We start from the raw sequence: 17,744 nt of genomic DNA on the forward strand, positions 1-17,744 counted from the left end.
TAGTAATGGGTTTCATCGCTGTATACATTTCCCTGTTCAGTTTTATTTTACTGTACATAAAGGGATCCCACAGGGCTCCCTTTAAAGGTCCTCTTATTTGTAATACTAAACTTGGTCTGAACACGTCATGTGCAAACTTTGATTTTTCTGCTGGAGCGAACTGTTGCTTAAACACGTGGACCAATTGTTCTTTAGGTCACTGAACTCATAGATGTACAGAATTTAATTTGACACTAAGTGACAACCGTATGAGACACGCGCAGCACTTTTATCTATGCACCATGTCCAGATGGAAGCAGAAAGTAGGTCATTTATGCTAGCTTAACTTTGGCAACCCCAAATTCACAAAGAAAAGCTACATATTTTGTTTCATGTTTGTGTATGTAGCTAATTATAAACAAAGAGTGAAGTATGAACGACCTTTTCCACTACTTGAAACAGCAAAAAAAGGACATATGTAATATGTCTTTAATATAGTATGCTGTAATATTGAAATTCAAACTCATAAATTTATTGATTATCTCATAATTATGAGTCGTAACCTAATTGAGTTTTTTTTTAAAAATCATAAATCTTTCACTGAAAGTAAACATTATGATTTCGAATACATTTTTAAAAGAAAATAAGACACTAGAAACGCAGAACATAAAAAAAAAATAAAATAAAATAAAATAAATCTGAGCCTCAAAAAGGTAAAAGCAATTTGTGGTACAAAAAAAAAGGTTCTAGAAATAATTGTACTTTTTAACTTGTATGTAGTAGAAAGTGGGCATTATACATTGCCAAATGGGAAAAGTAATAAATAAACAAATAAATCACCTTAACAGCACTGAACTACAAGAACACTCCCCAACGCAGATATTAGCAGCTCACAGAAAGCGAAAAAAAACCTCTGGGCTTCTGTGTAGCTTCCACTCCTCTGCCAGTCGTGTTGACAGAACCTGCCGCATACTGAAAGCATTACCTGGGGTTGGAATAATTAAGCTAACTGCTGAAGGCTCACGCTAAGAACGTTTTAATTTTGATAGGACAGACTGGGGGCTGAATGACGCACAGCTGTTGCCACTAATGCTGCTGACGAGCAGCACGGCTCAGTTTATGTGCTTCCAGCAACATTAAAGCTAATGTGATGAAGTAAATTTGCAGCTTTTTAGCTGTGGTAATAAATACTTGTCAAACTGCTATGAGAGGATTTGTAGACATCAGCATAAGGATAGCTAGAGCCAGGCTAACGCTAGCAACACTCTGTAGACATTTAGTTTATTTAAAAGAAATAGAGGTTGAAGGTCATTTAGCTAGTTCGACTCCTGCTATGTAAACTCCAGCTTTATCTGAGAGGATTGTTTTTATCTTCAATGTTTCCTACAGTAATCTTTAGCTGTTGATAAAAATCCTAATGCGGCAGATTTTTTACAGATTGCTACAAACACACTGTTAGTTCAGGAAACCTCATAATTAGCTCATTATGAAAGGGTGCAGAATATTTCGATATTCAATTAATTGCGTTTAATATGCGTTTCAGTTAGGCTTATTTGTCAGTTTAGAAAATGCCTTTTGAAAATTGAAAACCTTTAAGCAGGTGTTAAACATACTTTTCATTAAAGTTACATTTCAGAATATTTTTTTTACTTCTCTAATGTAATACAATAATTGTAAATGTCATGTTTTTGTTAACTGCAAGCGGAATATCTTCATAATTAACAGAAATAATAATGAAGATTATAATCTCTTAATCCATCTAATTTATTGAATGTCTATATTAATGTGGTGCAAAACAACTAAGAAATTAAGAAAATCCGATCACACCTTACCTTTAAAGTTAGTTTATCTGATAAACTAAACATACTTGATAATTTTTCTATGCTGCGCTACCCAAGAAAACATATTGTGTACTTAATAACAAATAGATCTGACATTTTCTAGACCTAAAATTAGGCATAACCAGTCTAACACAATCATAAATCCTAATCCAAGACAAATAAGTCAGACGTTTCAAAAAGTGTTTTCTTAAGGTCTGGGTTACACAAAACAAATAAATCAACTTTTCCTCTGTTTTACAAAGTAGGCCATGGCATTCATAACGCAAACCACGAATGTTCCTCTTTATATAACCTCTCCTCCGCCACCGATGTCCTTTCACTGGGTGTGAATGTGGCAGTCTTGGCATTTTGTTTGGTCATTTCATTATGAATTATCTTCCACATTAGCCGTTTTACTCTGCTGCCAAGTCTCTGTAGCTGCCATCTTGCATTGTCCTAAGACAAAAAGTCAGTGTTGTGTATGCAAATATGACATTCAACGATCTAGACTTCCATCCACTAATCTGATACATCAGCATTCCAGCTGAGTTCCCCGGGGAGAACAGGGAAGTAATATATTCTTATAAAGTGGACGCTGGTAAAAGTCAAAATTCATCAAAGCCATCATCTTGGAACTGGTAAGGCTCGACAATGCTACGTGAACTGCAGAAACTTTAATGCTTTTTACACATTCTCCCAATTTGTCCACGTCACGACTTCAAACTTCGGTGTATAACTTTTATATTTCAGGTGAAACCCCAACATATAACAGGTAAACAGAAGGAAAATGACAAGGCTTTCACAAATGTTTTAAAATAAAACAGGTTTCATAAAAATGTGAAGCGGATAGATGGAGAAAATTCTTGCTAGACCCATGCTTATTAATGAACTACTTTGTGTTGGTCTATCACTTCAAATTTCTATTAAATATATTGAAGTTTGTGGATTTAACGTGATAGGATGTGATAGGGGGCCTGACTAGTTCTGAAAGATGCTGTATGGAAAAGAGCAGAAACAAAGAGAGCCTTAGCGGAGTTAGCTGTGCTTAGTTAGCTATAGAGAACAGCAGACATATTGATTATTGATTATTGAAAAGTCTCTCGTGAACAAAGCGGTGCCGTTTCCATGGAGGTTATTACAGAGGAGTTAGCACGTTTTGGCTGCAGCAGGGGGTCATAACTCACAAGCCGTGATGTTATCAAGTGTCACGTAAAACAGAATGTGATGCATGTTCAAACTACAGGAGGCTCATCGGAAACTAAAACTAATGGCAAAACATTTTCAGTGACTTGTTTCTCCATTCACTTTCTGCAGCTGTTTAAGGTTTTGAACAGGCATGTAGAAACAGCAGCAAACTGAACACGGTTTTAGTACTATTTCCTTCTGATAATAAAGTGTAAATATTAAGAAAGGGCGTGTTTGAAACATTCACAAAATCTGATGGACTATCCCATGTAGCCCAAAGTGAAGTGGCCGAGGTAAACTGCTCTAACGTTTAGATTATTCCATTTCTAACGCAGAAAAGGAATAATCTGCATCTTTGGGGGGAATAAAGATGTTCAAGTCGCACAGGATTTTTGAAATCAACAAGTGTGTGTTGGCTTAAGGAGTCTCTAAAATTTTTTCCAGGTCATTTAGGGTGCATTCACAACATCCCTGTTTAATCCAACTCTAGTTTCTTTGCCTAGAAAATCTGCTTCGTTTGGGGAGGTGTGAATGTGGGGCAACAGACTTTTTTGTAGTGTTTTTGTTTGTTTGACACAGTTTAGCGTGAAAGAGAACCACACCAGCTGAAAATGCAACAAATGTTGCAATTCCGGTCCCAAATCGAACAGTGTGAAAACACCCTTAAAGAAAGTCAACTTAGAATCTCTTCCTTATTTAAGTCTTTCGTCATCTTTAAGATGTCATCTGGCTCTTTCCCCCCCTTAATGTGGTTCAGATGTGAACACAGTAATTGCATCAGGTTGCAGACAAAGAGAACGCCTTCCAGTAGCCAGTTTAGTTTATAAAATGACGGACAGAATCCAAACTAATAAACAAAAGACTTTGCGTCTCTCTTCTAAAAGCAGAAAGCCCAATGCTACTGAAGCGTTTAAGCGCCAAAGCTAAGAAATACTGTACATTCAAAAGTAGTTTCTTGTTGTAGCAAAATATATAAACACACATTCCTCTAACAAATTACGACTTGTTATAAATGCAAAAGATGCAACAAAATATAAAACTCGCTAAAACGAGCTTCATATCTGGTTTGAAAGGGCAATTTTTTTATTGGCAGTTAAACGTCTCTGCATTGTGCAACTTTCAAGATGCCTTCTCCAAATCTATTCAGATATAAAATATATATATATATATATTTACCAGAAAGAGTACCCAGAAACACAATAATGATAGGAATAAATAACAAGGGGTCAAATATGTAAATACCACAGAGATAAACTAGAGCTTTGGCGTCCTACCTCAGGAAAAGTTCCAGTTGAGAGTAGAGAAAACGTATCAGAGCCCTTCGCGCCGTGACTTCGGCGTGACAGTCGTTGACGACCTGTCCTTGGTCGCTCAGGTACTCCCCGTTGATGCATTTGGTTCCCGTGGATAGCGCCACCACCTGGGCGTGCCTCAGGTCCAGATCTGTTGAGGGAGCACAGACATGTCCTCAGCTCCTTGCACATCATCAGTTCTTCAACTCATGGACCTTTTTGGTGTGTTTGTTGTTCAGAATTAGGATTTTTTTTCATTGGCTTTGTTCCAATGAGGAGAGAACAATTTATATTGGACCCAAAGAAAGAAACGTAAAGCACAGTCTGTAAATTCATTGATTTGTTTCAAACAAATCTTGGCCATCTTTTAGCTCCGTCCAGGGATGAAATTGTATTTTTGTAGGTTTTTGCAACAAGAAGCAACAGAACCAGTGTTTATCTTCAGCTTTAATGTTTGAGTAAAGAATGTGAAGGTGTTGATGTTTTCTGTTTTCTGTTTCTGAAAGAATCCTAGGTGAGCTCCTTCAGTTACTTAAGAAGGCTTGGGTATTGATTATCAACACAATGTATTATTTAGATATTGTTCATCACAGCCCATTTGATCCTTACACTGTGGTGTGAAAGGAATATTTCCACCCTTAAACGTCTCTTCTGGTTTTGGCTTTTTTGTTGTTGTTTTTCCTTTAGATGATCAGATGTTACTACTGGCGGAAAAGACAAAGAAGACTCAAGGAAGTGATAGGAGGATGATGTTTTTAAATAACTTTTTAAAATAACTTTTAATAACAAACTTATTTATGTGTGATTTTAACCGATTTTATTTTAATGCCTAATGTATGAAGGATCATAAGCAACATCTGCAGATTTTATGTCAAAACACCAAAGAGAAGAAGATGCTGTGGTGGAATAGAGAGATCCAACAAAAATCCCGTCTCATGATGGCTCCTTTGTTAGAAAAAAAGACTTCTGTAGGTCAGACCCAAAAGACGGACAGACAGACAGATAGACAGAGGTTGTTTAGAGGGGGGTTAAAGGTGGGTGACGGATCAGCATGAGAACGCCTCGCCATTTCTTCCCCCGGCTGCCACAAATCTCCCCCCATCTCTTCAGAAAGTCAGGCTTCGTCAGCTCCTGGCGGTCCTGCAGGCGCCGCCGGACGGGCATGTGAGCTTTTATCAGCCTCGGCCCAGATGGCACTGCGGTGTTAGAGTCCTGACACCTCCACTGATGAGGAGAAGCAAGAAGGGCAGGGGAAATAGTATGGGGGGAGGAGGGCGGGAGGATGAGAGAGGGAAAGGTGTGGGCATCGTGTGGCGGGGGGGCCGGTTAATAAACGGGCACATGAGATGAAGAAAGGAAAGACCACTGACGATAGAGCACATTTAACTTTTTTTTTATCTACAAAGTCGGAAAGTATTTCAGGTGCCACGTGACTCGGTGCAGCTCTCCTGGGCAGAATAAAATAAAAGAGTATGGATTTTATTTTTACGCTATTGTTTGGCAATGACTTTCGTATTTGTGGAGCGATCCGCCAACAAATTGCTCCACCTCGCCTCTGGATCGCTGGTATTCGAGTGAGCCGTACCGGTGCAGAGTCATCAAGGGAATTTGTAATTCGGTACATTCGCGCCTGTGTTTTAACTGTTGTTCTCCATTGGATCGGTGTTGGCCCATAGCTAAACTCAGATATCGGTATCGAAAGTGAAAAAAGTGAATCGGTGCGTCCCTATTTATAAAGAGTGTTTGTGTGCAGAGAATACGGGACATACAGAATGAAACAAGAATATTGAAGCATATTAAGCCCCTTGTGGCACACATCTCTATCACATCACGAGTTCAGATATTAGCATTCCCTGTAAGCAAAAAGCCGCCAACCCGCTTTTGGTGATAAAGCGAGTTGAAAAAGGTAACAGACTCTCCCAATTTCATTCTCCTGCTTTTCCTTGCCGTTCCACTTTGCGATTGTTTAGATCAATTTTGCAGTGGATAATTTCTGCCGCGCTGCTCGCTAGCCTGCCATGAAATTGGCACCGAGGTTGCCTCCAGTTTGCAGGAGGGAGGAGAGATAAATGAAAGACAGAGACGGAGAGAGGAAGGGACAGAGCCCCGCGGGCGGCGCGCCGTTTTAAAAGGAAGAATAATCAGCTGCATCAAAGAAGAAGAAGAAAAAAATAGAAGAAGAAGAAGGGGGAGGGGAGGCTCAGAAGGAACAAGGTGGAGTAAAGTGGAAGGCCCGAAGCGCTCTTCACACACAAATACATCTGTTGATCGCTGGTGATTCAGAGATGTCACACCCGAGGATAGCAGCTCTGTCAGAAAGCACGTACATCACAGGCTTAGACCTGGAAACGCTCGCTATGGCAACTGGACTGACAGAAACCTTTAATGAGAAGACAAAAAAAAAAAAAAACACTCAGGAGATAAACTAACTCTCTGACATCAGACAGAATTAAAGCTTCTTAGTTCCTGCCAGGCGCTTTGCTCCATCAGGGTTCTGATTGCTGTTCCTGATAACCAAATTGGACATGAAAAGTGAGGGGATGGGTTTCGTAACAATCGGGCAACGATGCGTCATTTCCCTGTCGGTTAGAGTTTAGATTTACGGCCCGAACCAGACCCAAAATGATTTGTTTCTGTGGCGCGTTTAATAAGCCTATAACACAGGCAGGACAGAGAAAGCCAAACTATGATGCGCCACATAAAGTTGTGTAGATCATACTTACAACAGTTTAAATATAGGTAGCTCATCCTGTTGAGGAGAGAAAGAAAATAAGGTGACAAAGTTTGTTGAATTGTAAGAATAAACCCGCACGCAGCCCCGCCCCGTTCCGTTCCTGTCAATCACATCCCAGAAGATCTGCATTTGACTGTAACCCTGCGGTTACAACAAGCCACAACATGGAGCTGGAAGATGTTGAAGAAAAGCTAAAGACAGGAAACGTTACACTGCTTACTCAAATTATGACCTAAAAACACAGAGAAGCAGAAGTCAGCTTCTATGCTCCATAAATCTGGAACAAACTTCCAGAAAACTGCAAAACAGCCAAAACATTGAGTTCCTTTAAATCTAGACTAAAAACTCAGGTGCTTCAGAAGCAAAACAAATGGAACATTGATCAACAGATTCAAGGTGTATTGATGATTTTAATGATGCCACGTCACAAAATGTAAAGCCTGTTTTTGGTTTTCAACAACTGTTGACGATACGATGTGTTTATGGTGGGTTTTTTGTTTGTTTTTTTGTTTTCAGATGTGAAGCACTTGGAAGTGCCATGTTGCTGAAACATGTTACACAAAATAACTCGATTGATTCATTGAAACTGAAAGCAGTAAACGTATCATTTTGACTTTGGGCTTGTTCCTATAAACAAAACTGTTTCGTCGGGTCGGATCGGGCTCCGATAAAGCATGATGTCAGTCAGAGCACAAAGCATAGACGTAGACTGAATAGATCCGCCCTCAGGGATCGGCCACATTGCCACTGATACCCGGTGCAGACATTAATATCGGATCGGTGCGTCTCTACTCAGAACAGCTTCTGAATCCCACAGAATGATGCCACCGCTAGGTTTCACATTGAGGTCGATGAATTATTGTGGATGTTTGCTGATGATGCATTATTATCGATCTAACATGGAGGTACAGTGGGAACAAAAGAGCTCCTGGGCTGTAAAGACCCAACAGCAGTAAGGACAATCAGAGCTGGATCCGGTTTTTGCTGAACCAGCTGGTTTGTATCTCTTTTTTTGTTTTTTTCCATCAGGGTGGAAGTCAACACATTAATCAAACAGCTCGGGCGTACGCATTTCCTCTGTGCCTCTGGTTAATGTCACGTTGCTTTCACACTGCAACGCCGGTCCACTTAACTCGCTCTGTCTGCATGTTGGCAAATTGGCCTCCCGCCACCAGGCTGCATCACACTACATTACACAGAGCCGCAGCAGACTGTGAACCCCATTTGTTCGGGCTTCTCGCGTTGCGCCCAACGTTGAGTTTCCGGGTCTAGATTTCAGACTCCCGAGTCCAAACAGGACGCAGCTAACGTCGACCAGGAGAGCTCAGAATAAGAACACTGAGCTCAACTGAAACGACTTAATTATGTCAGACGTTTGAAAAACATGCAGATGTCCTACAAGGAAACTGTGTGGCGTTTGTCCCCCCCCCCAGCTGCCTCTTTTAATTTGTCACATAGTGCTCTGGGTCAACTTCTTCCTAATCCGTTAACACCGCAGTCAAATAAAGATGTCGGGATTCCCGCCGCAGTTCTCACGTTGTTCCAGAAGAAATGGCTTTTTCGTCTACCAAGCCGTCGTTATTAAATGTAAGGAATGAAGTCATCATCTGGCCTGTTTGTGGAGGTGGGCGGGACCGCTGAGACTGTGTCTAGTGGAACAAACCAATGCTGCAAATGTTTTACAAACCAAATCATCCAGAACATTTAGGCAAATTCATAACATTAAAGTTTAAACAAAGGTGGATTTTTTTTTTATATCTTGGAGTCCAGCAGCACATTTGTTCTGTCTAAAATCATCCTTAATATGCATTTCTTTCGTTTTTCTTGTTGCTATTGTATTTTCCAGATCCAATAAAGTGTTCAGACCTGACGAAGATAACCTGAATATTTATGCAATCACGTATTTTATGGTCAATATTTTGTAGAAATTAGTGTCCACTGTGACATCAACAGTTTTTTTCTTTTTTTTTTAATGAAAACCAAATTCTGTTGATCATGACTGATTTGTAAAAGCAATAAAAATTACAAATTTATTGATGTAACTTGACTTAATGATTGATTCTATATTGCATTGTGATTCTGTGTTTGTAATGATGTAAAGCACTTTGAAATGTCTTGCTGCTGAAATGTGCTATACAAATAAAATTTGATTGATTGATTGATTGCTAAAACGTCAAAGGGGATGGATATTATTTTAGGCACAACAGTTCAAAGGTAATTTTCAACTTGTACTAGTTGATTTACATAGTCAAATCAACTAGTCACTCTGACCTAAACTTCATTAATGCGCTAAGTATGAAACTCTGGAAAAAGTTAAGAAAGCATTTAAATGATCAGTTTCTCTTATTTGACTCTTTCTAGGTTCATGTTTGAGTAACATGAACATTCTATGAACTGCAGACAACATGTCTGAAAAAATGAAGGATCTATTTGCAGAAAATGAGAAATGGTCAAAATAACAAAAAAAAGATGCCTTCAGACCTCAAATAATGCAAATAAAACAAGTTCACATTCATTTAGAAGCAACAACATTGATGTTTTAACTCAGGAAGAGTTCAGAAATTAATATTTGGTGGAATAACCAGGAGGTTTTCAATGGGGTCCAGTACAGCGGTCTTAATTTTTTCCAGAGCTGTATGTTATTAGCACAAAACATTTACAGAAATAAAGATACTTAAATGATCTACGCAGATCAAAAATCCGATATCCGCCCATAAAACCATTAAAAACAAACACCTTTTATAAATGCAACCTGCATCAAATCAGTGAAGCAACTGGAACAGCTCTGTGTTTTCTTTCTGCCACCACTTGGCTGCAATTCGGCCGTAAAATTCTATTTGCACATATCAGCAAATGACACATTCACTGGAATGAGTCTAAACAGGACAGATAAAAAAATTATTCCTGAACGTGCCGCGTCACGTTTTAGTTGTTTTAGCCGAGAGCAGGAAGCACCAATTACGACGAACAGCACTGTAAACAGATAGGTGTGTATTTACTGACAAAACATTTGAATAAATCCCCACGCCCACCCAGGGCCGACTGACGAGCTCACTTCCTCTGCACGGCTGCCCATGCGTCGCATGTGTGTTTTTAATATCTCTCGCATTTGCCATTCAGCCCGACAGTCCTGAATGTTCTTTGTGTCGTTTTTTTCACCGGGGTCTTTTATTTTTATTTTTATGGGGACGGTTTAGTTTTGAGGGCATCCTCGGTTCTGCTGCAATATTTCTTCCTCTTTCATTTTAAGGTCATCTTAGTCTTGCTTTTCGTCTTGCACAAGAATATTTGGGTTCTTGCCAATCCAATCCAGGGCGTCAACGTTCTGCAGTGATGCCCTGGGTTATATTACGTTCGTGTTTTCATTCTTCCTCATCGTTTCAGACCATAAACTGTAGTTTACAGATTACTGCGATTTGAACAGACTCGTTTGCCTACGCTGGTTTTCCTCTGTCAGATCGGTTTTCAGGAGTGATCCCATCAAATCATGCCATATTAGCATCTGTTAGCGTCATTCAGATGACAAACCAACACAGCAGTCAGCTGTAACCGCTGCAGGTACAAGTCTACTCTGCATCCCCAGGACCAGAACCAGAAAAGGAGAAGCTGCATTCAGCTTCTATGCTCCTCTAATCTGGAACAAACTTCTAGAAAACTGTAAAACTGCTGAAACTCTGAGTTCCTTTAGACCAAGGACAAAACCCCCCATCAGCTGACAGTTGCATTTTGATTAACTGTAAAGTATTCATTTTGGTCTGGATTGCAACTTTTCATTGACTTAACTTGACTACAATCTGGTTGTCATGGTGATGTCCGATGGCAATGGGGCAGCTGTGTGTCTATTGTCTCTGTTAGGTCAAAATGAGGAGATCCAGCCATAAATGGTCGTAACTTTGATATTTTCTGTTCCAGTTAGAGAGTGAAACCTCAGTTAAACACGCTGAAGAAGTAAATTTGATTCCTTGGCTATTTTTATGTTAAAGAGAACCTGTCTAGGAAATAGGTTAAAAGTTGTCAAAAACTTTTAACACACTGAAGATAAACATTGTGCCCCGATCTAAAGACGTTCAAGAGCAGATGAGAAATAATGCCACTGACATCTTTCCGTGTGGGAAAGGTTGCAAAGCTCCTTCTACGTATGGCGTTGGTACAGAATAAAAAGCTACACAAGAGGATGAACGACACGCCCAAGAGAAGAACCGATAAAACTGTGGAGTCTAAAACTCCCCAGACTGGCAGGGAACAAACATTTGAGACTTCCGAGGCCAAAACTTAAATAAGCTGAAGAAGAAACGGTTCATTTCAGTGAAAAAGAAATACATACAAACACTAAAAGTAAAACAGAATCCAAATAAACGAAATGGCCGCGAGCTTTGAAATGATGCGTTATTATACGGCTGTCAGCCACCAGTGACGGGCGCCGGGAAGCTATTACCGGAATCCCTTTATTCTTCAATGGCTCAAAAACAGGGGAAAATATTTCCTAATAAGCCAACCATTATCTCTGGGAACCATAAAGCGGACGTTAAAACATTTTCTTCCGAGGCAGAATGAGCTCTCAAGGTCAGCGCTCGTGTGCCGGCTCGTTTAAAAGTCGCTTGGGTGGAGACCTCCTCCTTGCGCTCGTGTCTTGGAGATGTTCCGCGATTGCGCCGAATGTCATCCGGCGCCCTGTCATCCGAGTCGTTGGGAAAAACTCTGACGGGTAAGGGGTTAAAAAGCGACTTGGAGTCAGCAGAAGAGGCACCCTGTTGAATCTCTATCAGCTTTAACAGGCGACACATAAGGGCGTCTTTGTGAGATTCTCTCTGCTGCCACACATTCTGCTTATTCTTTCTTTCCTCATTCCCCCCGTCCTCTGACAAGCTGTTTCGTTGCCTTATGTGATTACTTGAATGTTACAGTTTGCGATGGCTGGAAAACCAGATAAAGAGCGGAGAAAAATCCCCATTTGAAAACGGATATGCCGACTAAGAACCGAGGCTTAACTGTCATTTGTAATCAACTTGTTTGAAAACCTTTACTCTCATCTTTTCCTTTGAGTCCCCGTGGTGTTCCTCCTTCGCCGTCGTCTCTCGCATCAACGCGCTCGATGAGAGAAAACAAAACAACAACAATAAAAAAAAACTTAGGAAGGTTCTCTCATCTCTGTGAAGACATTTAAGTCGGGGAATGGATGCCTGCGTGTCTTTTACCACTCTTCCATATGTATGATCTGGATTTTTGTAGCTCTTTGAACACATCTGAACACTGTTTACCATCTCCAGATGCCCAGTGTTATCTCAGATAAGTAAAAAAAAGAAAAGATGAGATTTTCCACACTATTTGACGCCATGCGCTTCCAGTTTGCTTTGGCATTCGTCTTGCAGTCTCAGCCTGGCGGTGGGGCTAATCTCGTTCAGGACGGAGCTCAGCTGTCTTGGAGGGACCAAGGCAAAGGGTGTGGGGGTGCTTGCTGTGTGTCCACAGTTCAAAAAAAGATCCCCGATTCATGTTGTTGTGGCAAAAGCAGGAGTATGAGACGCATGGGGACAGAGAGAGAGAGAGAAATAGAGAGAGAGAGAGGGGGGAGGCTGAACAGGACTCCCCAGAGTTCCTGTCAAGTTTTGGTGTCTGCTGTTGGCCACCTCGCTGCGAATGCTTGGCAGCCCGTGGTCTGGATATTTGAAGATAACATTTGCTATTAATAAACAAACAGAAGCAATTACTGGGAGGCAGAGGAGAGGAGAGGGATTGGATTAGCTCGGGATGAGCGCCGATCTCACTGAAGTCCAAACTGATGAGCTCCAGCACTCCAAAGACAGCTGAGATACCGATCCCTTCTCACTGACCCCCCCATAGCCCTGCTGCCTGCAGTGGCTCAGAGATAATACTCCTCTCTGTGTGTGTGTGGGTGTGCACGCGGGTTCGCAATTGTTGGAAGCAAAATTGTCTGCATTTGTGTGCTAAAAGTCTGTCTGGACAACATACACTAGGGTTGGAGGGACACATCCAGGTAAACAGATGCATCATTTTATCAACATTTTTTTAAATTTATTTTACAAGTAGTGAAGATACTATCCTGCATATTGCTTTGTTTATAAGGTTCCCACTAAAATAATCCAGACTTGACATGGCTTTATTTTAATATTTTACTCTGTTTTTTTTTTCTTTCAAGCACTTTTAGGTGAAATGCATTGAAGACACAGTGTCGTTCCTTGGTTAACATGTTGCCTACTTCTCCAGATTTCAGAGGCTGTCAACAGCTCCAGGTTTATTTGGTCTCATTTGGCGTTGCTGGCAGGATCGGGTTCACAGTGTAGCTTGGGGGACATTTTCCATCACACAAAAAGACGGTTGACTGGGTTCCCCAATTCAGTGGGCAGAGATCCACCACTTTCCCAGTGGTTTCAAAAGAAACCATGACTATTCTATTTGATTTTTACAAGTTGTAACCCAGAACAGCCAAGTTCCTCGGACAAATGAAGTGATGAAGAAACTGAGAAGTTCAATTCTTATTTTTGTGTACATTGTACCTGGAAATATTAGAAAACCAATGTTTTCAGTCAGATAATTTTGGCAACTCTTGAGTATTTCTGCCACTCAGCTTGGCCAACTATTAAAGCAGTTCCTCATACAATATTGGTGTCAGTACTGGGATACCTATGGATTTTCTTTTACATGTCATCCTATTCTCTGGATTAAGGTGAGCGATTTGATTTAAACATTTTAAAACATAAACATATATCCTCTTTAAATATATATTTTTTCCAGTTATACAATCTTTTTTAAGTTTATGATGTTGAGGAACAAATGCAAGGGAGCGCTTTCAAGGAATGTTGTTCATTGAATAAGCTTGAAAGTTTTCACTGGTATCCAACGATCAGAAAGGTTTGGCAGCACAGGAAAACCAAGCACAAGAACAAGAATATGTGCACTGCAAAATTCGGCAGTGCACATATGAGAGCTGTAGAAACACTTTTCACATGTATGAATGTTGGATGTCTGAGACAGTCGAAAATTCACACAGGAACATGCTAGGAAATGTACGTGCATGAAAATTCCAGGTGTAACAACTCGGCAGCTAAATCCCTAGCGGGATAAATGGCCATGTGATTGTTTCATGCTGCAGCAGGGCAGCAGTGCAGAACTTCCTCCTCCTCCTCCTCCTTCTCCTCTTCACTGTCACTCCGTCAGGTTTTTAGATTAGGCTGATCTAGTTAGGATTCCCACGGTGGCATCTGGGACTGCTGTCAAGGCTGCCTCGACGCTACGAGTCCAGCATGCAGAGGGGATGACTGACACTCTCTACTATGTCTCATTCTCCTCGGAGACTCCGAACAGTCAATAATTCAGCAAGGAGGTGCATTCTCCAGCATGAGCTCAAAAAACAGCACGAAATGGAAACTCTGTCTGTCTTCCCACGCTCACGTCATAATTTCTCTCTCTATCTAGATGTCCTTCCCCCCATCCCCGCCCTCGTTCTCTCCGTGCCTCTTTGCTCCCTCCCCGTCGCGCTCCCCTCCACACACACTGTCACTCTGTCTATATTGCGCTACTTCAATAATTCAAAGTCATATATAAAAGTCAATGAAATTTGCCATACCTCGGGTCATTACGATGCCTGCCAGGGATTTGTGTCGAGCGTGCGCCGGACTGCAGCCGCCCACCAGCGACCGGTACTTCTCCCTCACCAAGTGGAATATTGAATCTGCAAAGTCCTGGAAAAACAGAATCGCCGCCTTAATTTTATTTTTAACATTGATCTGTGCAGACTGAGGCGCCCATGTGACATTTTGCCATGTGATGTTTGACTTCTTGAACGTGTCGGGCGAGAACGCGAGCAACAAGGGGAGAACATTTCGTTTAACAGGACTCTGATGATGTCTCGAAGAGCAGATAATGCTTACCTTAACAGTATTTAAAAATCAGCACAGAACTACTCTCTCATGTCGGTGAGACATAGAAACTAACAGAAAAAAGCACTTTAGATAAAATATCCTTATATTATTGGGGTCACAATGATGTCTAACAGTGATCAGTGAAGCTCCTTTGTTGCTAAAGGAATCTTTTTGTCACCCTTAACCCAAATATGCTTACAGTATCTTCTGCCTTACTTGAGCAAAGAACACTTTATTTTGGAGGTATAGACTGCAAGCCTTATGGCACCATCACAACTGTGAAGTACGGGGTTAGCAGCATCATGATGTGTGGTTAAGCTGGTGCCCTTAACAAAACAAAAGGCATCAGGAAAGCACTTTATGTGAAAAAGTCAACACATAGAGACCTGAGCCTGTGAGCTAAAGCTTTGGCTCAAATGGATATCCTGTTTAAGTATTCCTAATCAAAGCAAAATTAGCTATAAAGTTTCTAGAAAAGAGCTAAAAGAATGACACTAGCAACCTGCAAACTCGACTCAGTTACAGCGGTTCAGGCAGGAGTAATGGGTCATAATTCCTGCAAACTGTGGTGAAAAAGCTTGTGAAACGACACCCACATTGATTTTGCTACCATATGGTAAGACATATGGTTAATACACAATTATACCAAATACCAAGTAAACCTGTGTGAACTTTAGACTTTAAAGACTTTTAAATATTCTGAAAAAAATCTCCCAAATATTCTAGATTTAGCAAAGAGACATAAATGTGGTAATCAGAACTAGCTGACAGGAGCCTGGCTAAATGTCAAGACAAAATTTCTACACAGATTTAATGTGGGAATTTCAGGAAGCTCTAAAGATAAAAAACGAGGCTCTTCTTGTTATTGATCTAATTATATACAAGGTTGAAAGACTTTTATACATTAGGGCATAATGTGCAGAAAATAATGACTTAATTTAAAGAGGTTTTCCAGTCTACTAATGACTGATTGTGTCCACTGCAGTGGATGGTGTAACAGCTAGAAACATAATTGTTTTTAGCCAGTATTTCCTAATATGCAACAGGGTGCTGGGTCTTGTCCCGGAGTGCATTGCCTTCTCTCTGGCTTCACTCGAGTGAACGAAACACATCAGCTCCTCATTTCCTCCACCATCTGCCACTTGGTGGCACTCTCCAGGCCTACTTTCCAGCTAATAAAAATTATATATTTTTTAAAAATTTCTTGTGCTCGTTCCCGTCCACCAACTCTAGAAAAGCCTCCAAGTTCCACTTCTCCCTCAAAAGTCCTCCCAATGCCGCGTCCGCCGACTCCGTTTGGCCGATGTTGCCAAAGCGCGCGACTCGCACTCACACCCCCTCTCCAAAGCTCCCACGCTCCTCGTCCCGGTCGTAATTAAGGGCTCAGCCTCCGAGCCGCCGCCGTGCCAACTGTAACACACCAAAACGCGTCACCGGGAGGTGGCATCAGAGCGGCGCCGCGGAGGGGCCCCTTTTGGACATATTGAGGCTCGCTGCGGCTAAGAGGACGTCGGCAGATGCCACGGCGACAGACGCGCAGGCCGAGGGAGGGAGGAGAGAGATTAGGGCTGAAAGAAGATGGGGGGATGCGAATGAATTAGTGAACATATTGCACATTATAACCCTCATCAGAGCTGTGAAATACTCTCACAGCCAGAACTGGAGGCTGAGGTGCTCGCAGCTTGCGGTGTGGTGGTGGGTGGCGCGCGGGGCCATGCGTATGTATGCATAAGCACATACTGCCGCTCTGACACTGATGTCAGCCCCGAAGCTTTATGTGCAACACAGAGAGAAAGAGAGAGAGGCGAAAAGTTTGCTCCGTTAATTACTTCAGAACGAAGATTTTCAGCTAACACCCGAGCGCTTTCTTACGTGTGAGATTAGCACTTTTTATTGTCTTAAACAAAACATCCATGGCAAGAAAGTGAGAAGGAAAATAGTTTTATATCTTTTCTCCAACACTCTGATGTCAGTCAACCCTCCTAAACTTATTAGGAAAGTAGTCAATTTAAGTATGACGACGGTAGGCATGGTAACTTGCTTAAAATAGAAATCTGAACCAGAAACAGAAAAAATAAAAATAAAAGTAGAAAATCGTCACAGAAAGATTTTTTATTATAGAAGATTTGACAAGAGTCTACAGTTCTGAATCGAGTCTATAGTTCTGGATGGGGGACAGTTTCCGCGACAAGCCTGAGTTCAAGTATGTTTTACTTATTTAGCAGAGAAAAATATGTAGAAAACCCTGCAGGACAGATCCCGTATGTCAGCCACTGTCATATCAGAAGACCAGTAGCGCCACCTTTATATTTTTATATTGGCGGCCAGGTCAGGCTTGCAAAAATGTTTTAAAAAAAAAAATCAACAAAAATATCCAAACATATGTTATACATGCTATTCATTTTTATTTTTTATTTTTAATGAACTGAAGATGATTTTTCTGGGGGTCCACGCCACCGCCTGCACACGTTTAGGGACGCCCCTGTGGTAGACGTCTTTGGGTGGATTTTATTTCACTTCTTAATCTGCTTCATGTTGTTTAGGTGGGAAACAATGTTGCTTTTTTTATGGCTACGCCATGACATTTTCATTCCTCTACTTAGTACAAATCAGTCAATCCAGGAAAAGTACTAATTCACAAAATGTAAAAAAAAAAGTTAAAATAATATGACATCCACATCTGTAAACTGTGTATGTAGCGTTCTGACAGGAAGTGTGTGTTCCTTTTATTTTCTTTATCTGGTAGGCGAGAAGAAAAAAAATTAAAAAAAGCCGTTTTGTTTGAGATTTCAAAACTTTGGCCCTGATTAATTGAATTGCAAAAGACAAAAAAAAGGGTAATCAACAAGAAACA

The 17,744-nt window shown here is 40.9% G+C and overlaps 1 protein-coding gene across 1 annotated transcript in view; it reads right to left on the reverse strand.

Annotated features, from left to right (window-relative positions):
- Positions 1-17,744, reverse strand: part of adarb2 (adenosine deaminase RNA specific B2 (inactive)) — a 201,698-nt gene that overhangs the window by 20,657 nt on the left and 163,297 nt on the right. The window contains exons 4-5 of the mRNA XM_028005615.1: positions 14,596-14,710; positions 4,259-4,427 (exon numbers count right to left, since the gene is read on the reverse strand). Of these exons, the coding sequence (XP_027861416.1) occupies positions 4,259-4,427; positions 14,596-14,710 (284 nt within the window). The remainder of the gene's footprint in view (positions 1-4,258; positions 4,428-14,595; positions 14,711-17,744) is intronic.

The sequence above is a fragment of the Xiphophorus couchianus genome, chromosome 21 (genome assembly GCF_001444195.1).
Source record: "Xiphophorus couchianus chromosome 21, X_couchianus-1.0, whole genome shotgun sequence".
NCBI classification, from domain to species: domain Eukaryota; kingdom Metazoa; phylum Chordata; class Actinopteri; order Cyprinodontiformes; family Poeciliidae; genus Xiphophorus; species Xiphophorus couchianus.